At 35.4% G+C, this 14765-nt stretch overlaps 2 protein-coding genes across 3 annotated transcripts in view; one reads left to right on the forward strand and one right to left on the reverse strand.

Moving 5' to 3' along the window:
• Positions 1 to 14765, reverse strand: part of LOC120327520 (intermembrane lipid transfer protein VPS13D-like) — a 101077-nt gene that overhangs the window by 45880 nt on the left and 40432 nt on the right. Inside the window, exons 35-45 of one of the 2 annotated variants that reach the window (XM_078114634.1) lie at positions 14081 to 14214; positions 13337 to 13578; positions 12821 to 12951; positions 12106 to 12237; positions 10532 to 10656; positions 9981 to 10016; positions 9030 to 9175; positions 8531 to 8657; positions 7830 to 7971; positions 7387 to 7540; positions 5912 to 6009 (exon numbers count right to left, since the gene is read on the reverse strand). In XM_078114634.1, coding sequence (XP_077970760.1) covers positions 5912 to 6009; positions 7387 to 7540; positions 7830 to 7971; positions 8531 to 8657; positions 9030 to 9175; positions 9981 to 10016; positions 10532 to 10656; positions 12106 to 12237; positions 12821 to 12951; positions 13337 to 13578; positions 14081 to 14214 — 1467 coding nt within the window. The remainder of the gene's footprint in view (positions 1 to 5911; positions 6010 to 7386; positions 7541 to 7829; positions 7972 to 8530; positions 8658 to 9029; positions 9176 to 9980; positions 10017 to 10531; positions 10657 to 12105; positions 12238 to 12820; positions 12952 to 13336; positions 13579 to 14080; positions 14215 to 14765) is intronic. The other variant, XM_078114635.1, reaches the window with a different exon arrangement.
• LOC144425186 (uncharacterized) lies at positions 1618 to 4241 on the forward strand. Its single transcript, XM_078114645.1, has one exon. It carries the CDS (start codon positions 2185 to 2187, stop codon positions 3238 to 3240), a length of 1056 nt encoding a protein of 351 aa, XP_077970771.1. The 5' UTR covers positions 1618 to 2184; the 3' UTR covers positions 3241 to 4241.

Consider the following 14765-nt stretch of genomic DNA (forward strand, 5'->3'; position numbering starts at 1 on the left):
CAAATGTATAAACAGATGCTGTATTTCTCAAAACGCGACATCATCGAAATTACGATTGAATATCGTCACAATCAAGGTTTCATATATTAGTTTATACAAGATTTTATTGTTGGTAAGCTAAAAGCTGCGTTTGCGCAATATATATATATATATAGGACCCTATTGCTTTTGGAAGCATACCATTATATGCGAGTGACGGTTGAGGTAACATTCAGAAAGCTGAAAAATAAATCTGGTTTGCAACCCCTTTCGATAGAAATGTACATACATATATATATAGTGATGAGCTTGAAAAATCGTAACAACTGGAACGCAGCTAATTTGTGAATATGTTTTATAACCACATTATTTGTCTGCTGCGGTGTAAAAAAAAAATATGATGTTACAAAACGTACAGTTGATAACTAAGCTTAGCGGAGAAACTAAACCTCCCAGGATAGAATTTTTTTGGAACAACAGGAACGCCAATGCAATAAACTATTTAGCAACAAGAACCGCACTCTGGTGCATTCCGGCTACAACTCACCCCAGTATATATGTATAAAGGACCCTATTGCTTTTGAAAGCATACCCTTATAGGCAAGTGACGGTTGAGGTCACATTCAGAAAGCTGAAAAATAAAGCTGCGTTTGTATAAGATTTTCGATAAAAATGTATGTATATATATATATCTACCGGTATATATGACCCATCGTATTTGAAAGCATGCCCTTATAGGCGAGTGACAGTTAAAGTAACATTCAGAAATAGTCAAACAATAGGACGGCTTGTCATTGTAATATTATTTTTTTCTATCAGGAGTTATATAATCGTGATTGTCTATAACCTGAAAAGTTTAAGGTTAATTTAGAAAATCTACCTTTCGATCATCCTGTAGCGTGTGATTAATCATAAAAAGAGTATTACTGAAACGTGCCCAGTACTCCAATTATGGCCTACCAACATATATTGTTAAAATGAGCTATGTCGTGCGTAACCAGTATGTTATTTTAAAAATAATATTCAAAAAACAATCATAATATACGTTGTGACATTTTTCTAGCTCTCGTTAGAATTGGAAAATATGATCAGTAAGTGACAAGATTTAATATGTTCTTTACTTCATCTTTTATAAACTTTAATTTCGGACGCTTCAACAGAAAGCTAGAATACATATAGCACAACTATGTCTAAGTTTAAAAAAATGAAATTCAAAATCGATAAAATGAGGGGTTGTCAGTGTTTAGATCAGGGGTGGGCAAGGTTTTTGAACCAGGGCCCACTTAGCCCACTTGAACTGGCGGGCTATGTGTGTGTGACATAAAAATCACATTTTATAAACAATATCTACAGTGTTACGAAAGCAAAGATGGAAAACAATAAGCCTTGTGTCAATACTAAATTTAACCGCAATATCAACAAATTCCTTGAGTTATTTGGTCTAAAACATCCAAATTTGATTACAGATTAAATTACCCAACGGGCTGGATTTGAAACGCGGGTCGTACCTTGGCCCATGTCTGGTTTAGATCATGGTAATTTCTATTGTAGACTGATTAGTGAATGAAAACTTATGAGAATTTTGTACGAGATGTTGGACATGTTAGCTTTGATTCTCATACTTTGTACCGCATTGTCGTAAGAATGTTGCGCTTTGCGGCAGTATGTTAGTCAGCAATTTCTTTGTTATATTTACACTCACCCGAGAATGGAATTATAAAGCAAAACTGAGTTAATCAGTCACTCTTTCCTGAGTTACTCGCACCATATTTACTTTATATTAAATTCCTGAATTGGATTTCTTTCAGTAAGTCATGATGATATAGTCTAATTCTTATTTTGAACATTTGTTTAACGTCATCTGTTTGTCAATTAATCAACACGGTGTCTTTGACACGATGACTCTGGCAGTCTTACGCGACTCCGCGTCAATTGCGAAAATATTGTATGCATGTATACTTCAGACTTCAATTGATTTTGTATCATCATTATATTTGTTTAATTGTGTCAGTACAATATTTCATGCACGACGAAATAAAACTTCCGAGTTCTGTTAAAATTTGCTGCTTCCTGACATTTGAGATACGAAAAGTGGAGTCGTCAAAAAAAGTTGATGCAATAAATTTTTTTTCATTTTCAGAATAAGCGATTAATTACAAGGTATCTACTGATTTATATCCAATTTTTGATGTTTGAAAATTTTGAATGACTACTCCAAGGTTTGAGATTTCATTCAACACGACAGTCCAAGAATTTGATACTACAGCACCGCACACCCAAGATTTTAAAGTGACAAGTACTTGGATTATTGTCCTCGGTGTAAATATTTTATCACTACTTGTAAGTCTTTATATATCTATCGCACTCGTGGTTCACAACTTCTTATCAAATATCAATGACAAAAAACAACAAGTAGAAAAACAACAAATAATATGGATTGATCTTCCAGGATTCTCGCCGGTACGATCAAATAATTTGAAATTCGATGCAAAATGCTATCTGGCAAAGTTAGGAAGAATGTGCATTGTGGGAGCTGTATTTACAACTTTGAGGATTGCATCACAACAACTACAATTGTTTCTTGGAGGAAAATCAGACTTTCTCTGCACTGTTATCCTAAAAGTTCGTCTTGTTCTGTACTCATTGTCAATATTAGCCATATACACATTTCTTTGGGCACGTCAAAGGATAATGTATAAGCATCCAGCAATAAGTCTTTACAGTTCCAAAAGAACCCAATTTGCGAGTTGGTATATTCTTTTCACACTGATTATTGGAATTATAACGACAACAGTTGTATTCTTCACTACAAGATCACATATGAAGTCAGATTTTGGATGCGCACTCAAGAAAACATCAATTCCTAAGTTTATACCTTGGCTGATATTAATTGGCACAGCAGTAACTTTCCAAACTTTGCTTTTGGCCTTATTTTTATATCCTCTCGTGCATCATCGCCAAATAATAAAAAACGCCCAGAGTGGATATCAACTGGCAGACACAGTGAAACCTGTCATAAAACGAGTTTTTCTGGTTACTCTTGCTTGCGTTATTTCTGATGTTATTGCAGCACTCGTCACCATTTCAACATCAACCGTTTTAATGTCAAGTATCCTTTATGACATAAATCTTCTAGTAAATATGTTTGGTATTTGTCTTTCATTTGCTGATTGGAAAAATCGGTTATTTCCATGGAGTATTTCTAAAACAAAAAAATCCGAACCTAATAGACTAGATGCTCATGCCACATATACCTGCTAATACAATACGGTTTTCATTTACTTTTTGTTTTTCCCCAACTTGTTTCTTGAAAATAGAAAAAAATTGTTTATGGACAATTCGCATCCAACATGCATCAGTAGGCTATAGTCACCAACTCGGGCTCCCTACTGGCAACAGGCTTCATTTTATTTTGCTTATTAATACAAGTAAGCATTTTTCCTTACGGTTCATGAAGGCACAGTCGAACTCCAATGCCCTCATTCAATGACTGTCACAGTCTTTTGCCACCCCTCATCAATTGCTATGAATCTCTCACTTGTATGAATTTCTTATGTGTATAACTACATTTTTTATGATTGCCATTATACATTTTTGACAGTTTTTCGTGCTTTAATTTTTGTATTGATTCTTGCATGATAGAAATAAATAAATGAACATTAATCTGTAAATTTCTGTCTTTATCTTGCTGATCTGAGTAAAGATATGTCTGAGTAGGCAAGAGAATATAATCGATAATTTCACCTGATTGTTTGTCCTGGTTACACTGAAGACTTGCATAAAATGAGAAACCTTCCAACTCAAAAAAAAATTGATGGTGTGATAAACTGGCTGTACTTGCGTAAGCGATAAAATTTCGAACTGATAAGATAGGATTTACATATTTATCCCGGGGGAGAGGAAAGTCGGCAAGACGGCTTAACCATATGGCCAACCACGGCCTCTCATTCAGTTACCAGTCCATGTCGGGTATGGGATTAGTTAGTTATTTGTTTTCGGAAGTTATTTTGTAGTAGTTATTAGTTTTTACCGCCATGGTAATAAAATGAAGCCAAACAGTAGAAAAACAATGGGGGCCTTCTTATAAAATCGAAATATAAATTGCAATACCCTTAATCTGGTAATAAAAAATGTGTTGTAAATTTGAATAAATTATGTCGTTGTTGTTTTTGCTCTATTTAAATATGGGATAAAAATTTTGAACACATAAATAATCTTAATATTTTTGATGACTACTGACTGAAGATGAGAGACCTATTGAAAGTTCGTCAAACTTCCGGCCCCCTGCACACAGTGGCGGTGTGGCGCATCGTGCTAAGCGTTAGGAATACGCTCGTCACGGCACCTCTGATTACTCTTGCGAAGGTTCGCAAGTTCGAATCCCATGCGGAGATTATTAAGTGCGAGAGGATTGCTGGATTATTCGCCACCGTAGGGTGGTTCGCGTAACCGCTTGTCGGTTACGGCTTCCTCACCCGTAGAGTCCATGCTTTCGAAAAAAAATTATCAAATCTAACTAAATATGTAAATCCTAATTTTGCGTAAATCACACAGGTTCAAGAGTTTAGTGAATGATGGAATCATTGTTTCAGAATTAAATTACACATGGTAGGCCACTTGGAAAAGTATGTCAATGTTTTTGCTGTAACGAGCAAAGACTTCATCAATTACAAAATATTTAGTTCGATTATTAAACTGGAAAAACAGAGCAAGGGTGCTTCAGCATAATGATGACATAATTCACATAGTAATAATGACATAATCAACTCCCAGTGATTCTAAACAGTGTCGTAGTAGTCAAAATAGGGCGCTCCAGAAGTTTGTGCACCAAAATGGCGCACAACCTGAACCCTAACCTGGTACACATACTATGTTCAGGTTGTGCGACATCTTGGTGAACATACTTGGGGAGCACCCAAAATAGTACTGAAGTTTAAAGCTATAACTGGCACTGCCTTAGAGAATCCCAATCGTAGTTAGCAAGCTGCACGTCTGCGCAGATCGGGCAGACATTGCTCTATTCCAATGTACCGACAGAAATATCTTTGCGTGATTTCTGAGATAGTATAATATAAATGACAAATTAGGTCCAGCTAGCACACGCAACGGGGGAGGATTTTCAAAGTGAGGTTGCGTAATATTTAAGAGAAAAAAGTTTGCTACGGTGTTAGTGTTACTTAATATCTGTATTACTGCGAACGAAGTATTGTAACTTGATCTTGTTGAAAACATACGAGGCAGTGTGGACTCCAGATATCTTTTGAGCAAAGCCCCCACCACTCGTACAAAAAAGTGTGACATTATAATTTTAGAAAAATATCATCGCTACGTTTTAAAATAACAAATTATTATTTATCTGATTAGGGTTAGGGATAAATTGAAAAGTTGAATTTTCAGCGCATCTGCATTCCTAGCCCTAATTGGATAATTAGTAATTTAATATTGGGCAGTGGCGGGGATGTTATTTTGCAAGGTCTATGTACAAATGATAAGACACCCCGGGTGGTTCTGGCTCAGGTGAGCTCAGCAGGTGCCGTTTTGGTACTGATGAATTATTTAAAAAAGGGTTTAAACGAAACTCCATAAACGCAAAGGCTTCTCTAAAATTCGTAATATTAACGGAAGAAGCGCTTTTTCTACGCTGTTTGAAATAGGAAAAAAAAGGCGAGGGCACCTAATTTGTTAAAATCGACCAGGGAACTTTAACACTTTTTGATCAACTGCGAAGCACTCATAATTTCTTTAAGAGTAAACACTGCTATGTACTACACAGAAAAATATTTTGTTTTCTTGAATTTCAAAATTAGAGTGAAAGGGGGGGGGGGGGGGTTTGCCTAGTTTCTTGACAACCATTCTTGTCATCCTCAGAATAATATAATAGTGTCCATTAGGAAATTTGAAAGCAAAGCAGTTCCCTTAGAAATGAACTTACATCTGGATTTTCTTGTTTCGAATGTTGAATCTTGATATCTTGGGATAATGTACCGGGATCACCATTCCATTTAAATGAGTTTTGAACTGTTAGATTGCCTGCAATTTCAAGGAGAATTATATTAACAAAAAACTGAGAAATTCTGACATTTCAAGGAGAATTATATTGATAAAAAACTGAGAAATTCTGACATTTCAAGGAGAATTATATTGATAAAAAAATGAGAAATTCTGACATTTCAAGGAGAATTATATTGATAAAAAACTGAGAAATTCCGACAAAACTATTAGAAATAATTCAAAATCACACAGATTGAAAGAATTTCAATAGAGTCTCGAAATAAATCCCAAAGAGAGATAAAAAATTATCATTTTTTTGGCCAGAATGACAGCAAGAACAAACGTCTTGTGTATAGACTGGAAGAAGTAATATCACCATGGGGCCATCAAAGATATGTCTACCATATCATAGCTATCCAGTTACATAAAGCTAAATGGTTACAATTTCCATAATTCTACTTTTTTAAGAACATGAATATTTCTGACACACCGAATTCCTAAAATCCATTCCTTGGACAATAAACCCACACAAAATCTAAACAAAAGAATAACAGCCCCAAGTGACTTGACACATATTATAACCATACTAAACAAATCTCTAATCCAAAATCTCTCCTATTTTATTTTTAATATCCCTTTTAGGCGCAAATGATTTACAAAGATTTATTGGATATTCGGTATGTCTTTTAACACAATCATTCTAAAATTGTTGAGAGAATCAGAGAGAGGAAGTCTCAGGAAAGTGCTTTTACAGAATTTCATATTATCAATTTAGATCAGGGGTTCCCAAGCTTTTTTCAGGACGACCCCAAAGACAACTTTCAAGTGTCCAGTGCGACCCCAGGTCAATACATATGCTTTTCATGAAACTTTGGAGCTTCTTTCACCGGACTTTGAGTTTGGTCATGTGGTGGTATTAAGTAAAATAAGCTAAAACCAAACAGTGATGTCAGAATAGGCACCTACATTTTCTATAGCAAAAGCATAGAGTGATGCCTATGGGCCTGTTTTACAGTAAGCCATGGTACAAACTGCTAAATTTAACATGGTTTGTCAAATCTTAGATGTGTTGTGCGTCCATCCTCTACCATGCCTCAGCGTCTTCAGCGACCCCATGACCTGTTTGCGACCCTACCTACATATCACTCCGACACAATTTGGGGTCGCAACCCCTGGTTAGGGAATATTGGTTTATGTCAGATTTTACTTTATAACTTTCAAATTATAATGCTAGAATGTCCAATTATTCAACTACAAACTTTAGAACAACCAAGCTAATAATAGTTTGACAACTTAAACAGTGACCATAAACAAACATCCACTGGTGAGCCAGACGGATAGATGTGTCGCAATAATTAGGAGTTGTCGCACTACTGCATCATTTGAGTAATCACATTACATCACAATAGTATTTACCCAAATCAGCAACCACTAGTCTGTCAGAGTGACTGCTCTCTGGTATGAGAAGAACTGGAGAATCAGCTTCAATGTCAAGTAATATTCTTGCTTGCCTTCTTGATGCACTGCTCACTGCTTGACCTACTGATGCTGCTCGCATTCTACCAAGAACCTACGTGATATTAGAAGTGAATGAGACATATGAGAAAGGGGAAATTTACACTAGACTTAGATTACAAGTGGTTTAAAATTTGACTCCGGTACAGACTTCTGGTTGAGAAAAATTTTGACTCTGGATCCAAGTAGAAAGAGCACAAACACATTTTCAAAGGCAGGGGTGAGCAACCTCTGCCAACAAAAAAAAATTTGAATCCAGGTAGAAAGAGCACAAACACATCTCCAACACATCTCCTAAACAATCACTGACTATAAACTATAAGTCGAAATAAACTGTGTCGAACCTCCTGTAACTGTTGGAAATGTAGAAGATAAGCGACAAGCTCTTGATGAAATCTGTGGGTGTGGACGTAACATATCGCTGACATCCGAATTTTAACTTGAATGTCAAATTCTCTTCGTAACTCAGCATCGTATTCATCATATCTGAAGAAACAAATTTTTCAATTACCATATATTTTTTTTATTACCACATATACAACTTTTTTTTAGTTTAAAACTCGGATTATATGCGAGGATGTAGGGGCAGGATGTGGGAAAATGAAGTCCTCGGTGGGCCGGATTATAACATGAATAGTATTCAATATCTTAATCACATATCTATTCGCTAATGCAAGAAAGAAAGTTATAAAATCGCGTCTAAAGTAAAGTTTACAAAAAATAGAGACCAAAAAACACATAATGAATTTATCATAATGTACTAAAAGTGTAATAATGTAATATCATAATGTACTGATGTACAGTCAGCGGGCAAGTCAAAAACTCATCGCGGGCTGGACCCGGCCTGCGGGCTGTATGTTGCCAACCCCTGATATACGGTAACTCTTTTTTTCGAAATTAAATTAACAGTTGCTAGTTTATTAGTATAAATGCTCTAACCAAGATCAAGAACATTCGATAACACTTTTATCTAATTTTGTGTTAGAACAACTGAAATCAGTCTGTAGATCCATCAAGAAATGGAAAGCAATCAAAATTAACTAACTTTTTAATATCAAAATCCAAAGCTTTGTCACCAGCAAACACAAATCTTTCTCTGTATTTGTTTCCATTAGGGCTTAAATCCAAAACAGATAAACTGCCAAGTTGTCCAGCTACTCCAAGAACACCATCTGTGTGAAAAGTACAAAATTCAATAACACAAATAAAGAACTCCAAAAAGATGATTTTGAACAAATTTTTCCCAAAGCAGGGTCACACATACTATATAAAGAAAAGAGCACTCATCTTTAAGCAAAATTGTGAGAAAACCACTGAGATTCCTTGAGGGTCACAAGCCATAAAAGGTTGGGGACCACTGCTGTATTGCATCACTTGTCTCTTTATGCCTGATTAAAATAGGCTCTGTGTTTACTTTTAATCTGCAGCAGCAGTGTAGTGGCAGTCGCTGGGTCCGTTCATTTATATCTGACCCTAACATAATACAGTTCTGGATTAATCCTGATAAAAAATATATTTTTCAAACGAAAGCATGAAATACTTACTTTTAATTTGTATGTGCGTTCCAAAGTTCGATATATTCGCTTTCACAAACTCGTATTCTTCCTTGTTGAAGATAAGATTGAAACTGTGGACTTTGAAGTCAATCTCTGAGTTTATGAAATCGTCTGGCTGATTCTCGTAGTATGAGCTGAAAAGACGAAAAAACTGTAGCACATATTTGTAAAATTTTCCTGTCAATCAATCTAATGGTCCTAGAAAGTTTCGAAAAAGGTTCATCAGTTGGTGCATCATTCTAATTGTAATTTGGTTGGCAGGTTCAAATTATGTTGAGGAATAATTAAATGAGAGATATTTACTGGGCTCCTCAGAATGATTCACATAACCGCTGGTTGATTACGGCTTCCTACACCATCAGGTCCTTGCATATGAAAACAAATAACTGGCTAACTAATCTCACACCAATACATCATATCGGCTTTCATCTTCTCTGGGATAAATATTAAAATTGTATCCTTTAATTACTTTACATGAATTGCCAGTTTTGAATTCTATGGATATAACTATCTGAAAGATGCTAAATTTCTCACTATCACAGAGTAGTTGATTGGTTAAATATACTCCTGCCAAATGTAAATTGGTAACTGAATAAAGAGTCATTCTCCCTCACAGGATAAAGTCGTCTTATCAGTCTTCCTCTTCCCAGAATATTTAATTAGCCATTTATAGTTTATACAAAATCACATCCTTTGAATGATGTTCTCGGACAAAAAAATTCACTCAGATATTTAGTTGAGATATAGTAGTTAGTAATATGGTATTTGTATATAGTATTTGCAGGTATTAATAAACTAGAAAAATTCATTACTGCATTTGAAATGCAACAAATGATAATTGAAAAATTAAGAAAATAAATGTTAACAAAAATTAAATTTTGAACAAACAAAGAGGACAAAACTAGCTATAATAACTTCTGAACTGAACACAGAACTTACCTAGAATGTATTTCTATTTTGAAGTTTATTGTAAAACTAAACATTGAAAGATATAAAATGATGATGTCGCAAACATTTAACAAAATTTCATGTCTTACCAAAGACCTAACAATGGTATAATTATATGGTATATTGATATATTATAATTATCCAGAGCTCGGGTCAAAATTTCCCCAACTCAGAGTCATTAATCGATTGTAAATTTTTTTGGACTACTGGTTGGTTATTCTATATAAAACTCTCCTTTTATGAGAATATGTTTCCCATGCACATCATATACAAGTATTCAGATCACGTGTAAATTCGTGACCAGTGAAATGCTAGAAGCTGCACACCCAAAATTATGGACACCAAAAATTAACTTTCAACCAGACCCTGTTAAGATTGATCTACTTTAATATACGCAATTTTTAACTTTCAAAAACCCAGGCCAGAAGTTTTATTTCTGTAACCACCAATCTTACTAGTCTCAAGTTATGAGGATCTTTATACTAACTTTAAGATGAACAATTTTAACTTGCAAAACCGAGACTAAGAGATAAAGTTCTCACCTGACAGCTAGTCTTCTATCCCAGTTATATTCTTCCTCAGTTTGTCGATCTAATTCATATTGTTTTTTCGGTGCCGTACCGATGCCAAAGAAATCGAGAAGTACGACCCAGGTTTGGAGATTGATCTAAATAGAATTAGCATAACAGAAATATGTTGCTAAATCTTCACTGAGACTAAGTAAAATTTAATGCTCTGAGAGAAGAACTGGGGAATCAGAGAGACTCTGGCTTATTTACAAAAATTAATAATCCAGATTAGACAAAACTTGACTCCGAGTTCAGATTGAATTTGACTAGAACAAGAGCTCTCGGTTCTGAGAAAATTCAGTTTTGGCTTGGATGGAAAATTCAGTTTTGGCTTGGATGGAAAATCCAGTTTTGGCTTGGATGGAAAATTCAGTTTTGGCTTGGATGGAAATTGGCTTGGATGAAAAATTGGCTTGGGTGGAAAATTAAGTTTTGGCTGGAAAATCAAGTTTTGGCTTGGATGGAAAATTCAGTTTTGGCTTGGATGGAAAATTGGCTTGGTTGGAAAATTAAGTTTTGGCTTGGATGGAAAATTAAGTTCTGGCTTGGATGGAAAATTAAGTTCTGGCTTGGATGGAAAATTAAGTTCTGGCTTGGATGGAAAATTAAGTTCTGGCTTGGATGGAAAATTAAGTTCTGGCTTGGATGGAAAATAAAGTTTTGGCTTGGATGGAGAATTAGGTTTTGGCTTGGATGTAAAATTAGGTTTTGGCGTGGATGGGACTGTTTTGAAGTTATAATATTCAACTCAAATTAATATTAGAATACAATAATACAGTGCTAATTCATTCATTCATAATTTTGAGTTAATATAATTTGGTCCTCCATTACTACAACAATAAACACCAATTAAAGGTCATTGGAGCTAACTTGAAGATCATCCAAAAACAGATATTTGTGGAGCAATGCCAAGTTGAAATCAAGCTTTTCCATAACATTATTCCAACATATTTTAATTTGACCATTATCACACGTGAAACAAATACTATACACTTATAGGTACTCCCGTAGTGTATGTACCAGGATAGACCATAATTTTATTCCGATTTGCCTTATTATAGTTCTATTTGGAGTTCGGGGACTGTCTGTGTTAGTCAAGTGAATATACCCCCTGCCTATAGGTTTCAGTCCCTTTACACAACATGATGTGAAATAGGCGAATAAAATTAATTACCTCCATATTGGTACACACACTTGTATACCACATGCATTATCGAATGCAGCAACCATTCCACAATACACAGAAAAACAAAGCAGAAACCAAAAAGAACTTTAAAATTATAAAAATAACGGCGGTCCAAAAGTGTGTGTACCAATATGAAGGTAACTAATTTTGTTCATCAATTTTACATCAAGTTGTGTACTGTTGTGTCAAGGCACTTGGCTAACACAGACAGTCCCCGAACTCTTAATAGAACTAAAATATTCTCAGTTCAACCGCAAAGCTCAAAAAAATAGGAACAAATTTATGGCCTAACCCTAACCTGGTACACACACTACAGGAGTACCCAAATCATTAAAATAACAGCATATATCCCTTGTCTTACCTTACAATCCAATGAATTGAAATCAATATCAATTCTTCGGTTCGTTCGAGCATAAATATCATCATATGCCAGAGATTTCCCGTCAACAAGAAACGCTCGGATCCGAACCAAAGTTTCATCTTGAATTGTGCTCTGAATTAAATTCAATGATTCGATAAAGTACATTTGACTAAGTATGTTCATTCATACCTTCACTTTAAGTAAGGCACTGTGCAAGCACTTAATGACGCATAAAGACTGAACAATAATAAGCTACAAGACTCCACCTATTACCTAAATCACCGTTTCTTAAACTGTGCCCCACAGAACACTGATGTTCCGTGAGGTTACTCTGAGCATTCCATAGAACAGGGCTCAAAATTAGGACTAAATTGGTCGACATGACGATCTGGGCCGTACACCTGCAACTTTGGGCAGAAAATTTGTCTCTCGACTGGCGACAAACAGGCGGACGAGCCTTTCTATCTAAACAGGCGGATATACCTTGTGCCAGTCTGGAGAGCATTGTAGATTTTGTGAACCGTTCAATGTCGTTAACGGTAGGTATTTGTCAAATATATAGCAAACTTTTTAATTTTACCTTGGGCTAAATTTTTTGGAAACAACCCATCAGTTTTACATTCCAATTTCTTGGTGTTCCACGAGACGAGATGAACAGCATATGTGTTCCGGGGCAAATGAGTTTGAGAAACGCCGATATATATAATTACTTTACCTGTTTCATGGTAGGAGAGGAGGGAGGAGTCCATGGCTCTTCTTCATTCTTCAAGCCACCACTTTCATTCGATACAGTCCGTGATCTATGACTCTGATGATCATGGGTTGCTTGAGAAGTTCCAAATGGCCCTGAAAAAATTGGACATAAAATTTACTAAAAATATTTATATTACCAAATATAAAGTATATTTTCATTTAAACTGATTCTAGTTAGCCCTTCATTAATAGACTCGTTGACTGGTTAATTGATTAAATTTTTTTTCTGTACAACCAGCAAATAATCTTAGATTACTAGGGTTCCACAGGGCTCGGTTCTTGGGCCGATACTTTTTGATATTAGCTAATCGCTTGCCAGATATACCAGATCGTTTATGTATATCAGTCCATATGCAAATTATTGGGGTATTCCATGTACGTAGTCTAAAGGCTGTCGGTTGCCAAATGTTAAAGTCGTTTCATCGGCTTCCTCTTTTTCAGGGTAAATATTAAAAATCCTGACCAAAATATTCAGTACCTGATGCAAGGTTGAATGAATCAAATGGTCGAAACATCCCTGGCCTGTTTGTTTGAGCATTTTCTCTCAATTTTGTGGCATTTGACTGTCTTTGAATGTTGTCTGTAGGTAATGAACTCGACATAAAACCAGGCCCAGCCGGAGAAGAACTCATAAAAGGAGGACATGAGGTAGAAAGGTACTCTTCTCTTGAACGTGATGAGTATGGTTGAGTTGAGTGTGAACTAGAAGAGACAATGTATCTGAAATATATAAATAGTTGAAATGTCAGAAATTGTTAGTTAGGCGGTATTAGTCAGGCAAACTAGAACCATTTAAATTTTTTACTGTACCATACTCCACTATAGAACGAGCATCGCTACAAATTCGAAATCGATGAGTCACCATTCGTATGGTGTAAGAAATTAAGGCTACACCAAACTGAAAGATTTCAGTCTTTCCAAAATATAATAGCTTCCCTATATAACTGACATGGGAAAACTACGACTCGCTGCCACAAACAAACTAAAACTAAAATTGATGTTAAACCAAAAAAATAGCTCAAGGAATTTTTTGAGATTGCGATTAAATTTAGTTTTGGGGCTTATTGTTTTCCCCATTTTTTCTTTTGTGACACCGTAAATATTGTTTATAAAATGTAATTTTTTATGTCACCCTGCCTGCCAGTCTAGGTGGGCAAAATTTTTGGTCCCTGGTCCAAAAACCTTGCCCACCTTTGCTATAGAAGAAGCAACTCCTTCAAACCTGTGAGGAGAATTCTCTTCTCTCAATAAATCTTCAATCTCTAGAGATCCGAGTGTTAAATCAAGATACGTAGAAGATCGATTCTCTTTCTCAAATTTTGCTGAAAATCCTTCCAAGGTCACTTTTACGACTCCCTGAAATAAAAATAGTTTTTACAAAGGTCAGGCATTTCAAACGAACACTTGCTTTAAGATTGTACACCCTCATTTATAAGTATACAAATTTCTTGCAAGTTGAATGTGGATCATCAACTGGTGTTGCACATGTGTCAGTGTATGCCAGTTGGCATGAGACTTCAAGTACTTCAAGCCAAGGGAACAGATTAGCAAGATTCACAAAACAGAAGTTCAGCTAACGAGACTTTATCATAATGATTTAAATGTAAACAGTGGGAGACTGCAAAGGTAGGATGAAAATAAGTTATAATCTAGTGAATCAAAAAAACTTCAGTAAACAAGGGCGGAAGACTCCAAATGAACAGGGCAATGTCAAATCGACTATTGTCACTCAGAAAACAAGAATTATAAGAATATGTGGGTCATTATCTTAACTAACAACTATGTCACAATACATAAAGTGAGAGCAAGCTAACTCAAAATCAGTCAAGCATAAAACAATGACAATGCATTTAACCCTTTTTTTCCGCTGTATACAATCGACTTTATTTACCATTTTATAATATGTA

Source organism: Styela clava, chromosome 7, assembly GCF_964204865.1.
Source record: "Styela clava chromosome 7, kaStyClav1.hap1.2, whole genome shotgun sequence".
NCBI lineage: Eukaryota > Metazoa > Chordata > Ascidiacea > Stolidobranchia > Styelidae > Styela > Styela clava.

Coding starts and splice junctions, on each gene's coding strand:
- LOC144425186 (XM_078114645.1), top strand. CDS start 2,185: ATGACTACTCCAAGGTTTGAGATTTCATTCAACACGACAGTCCAAGAA.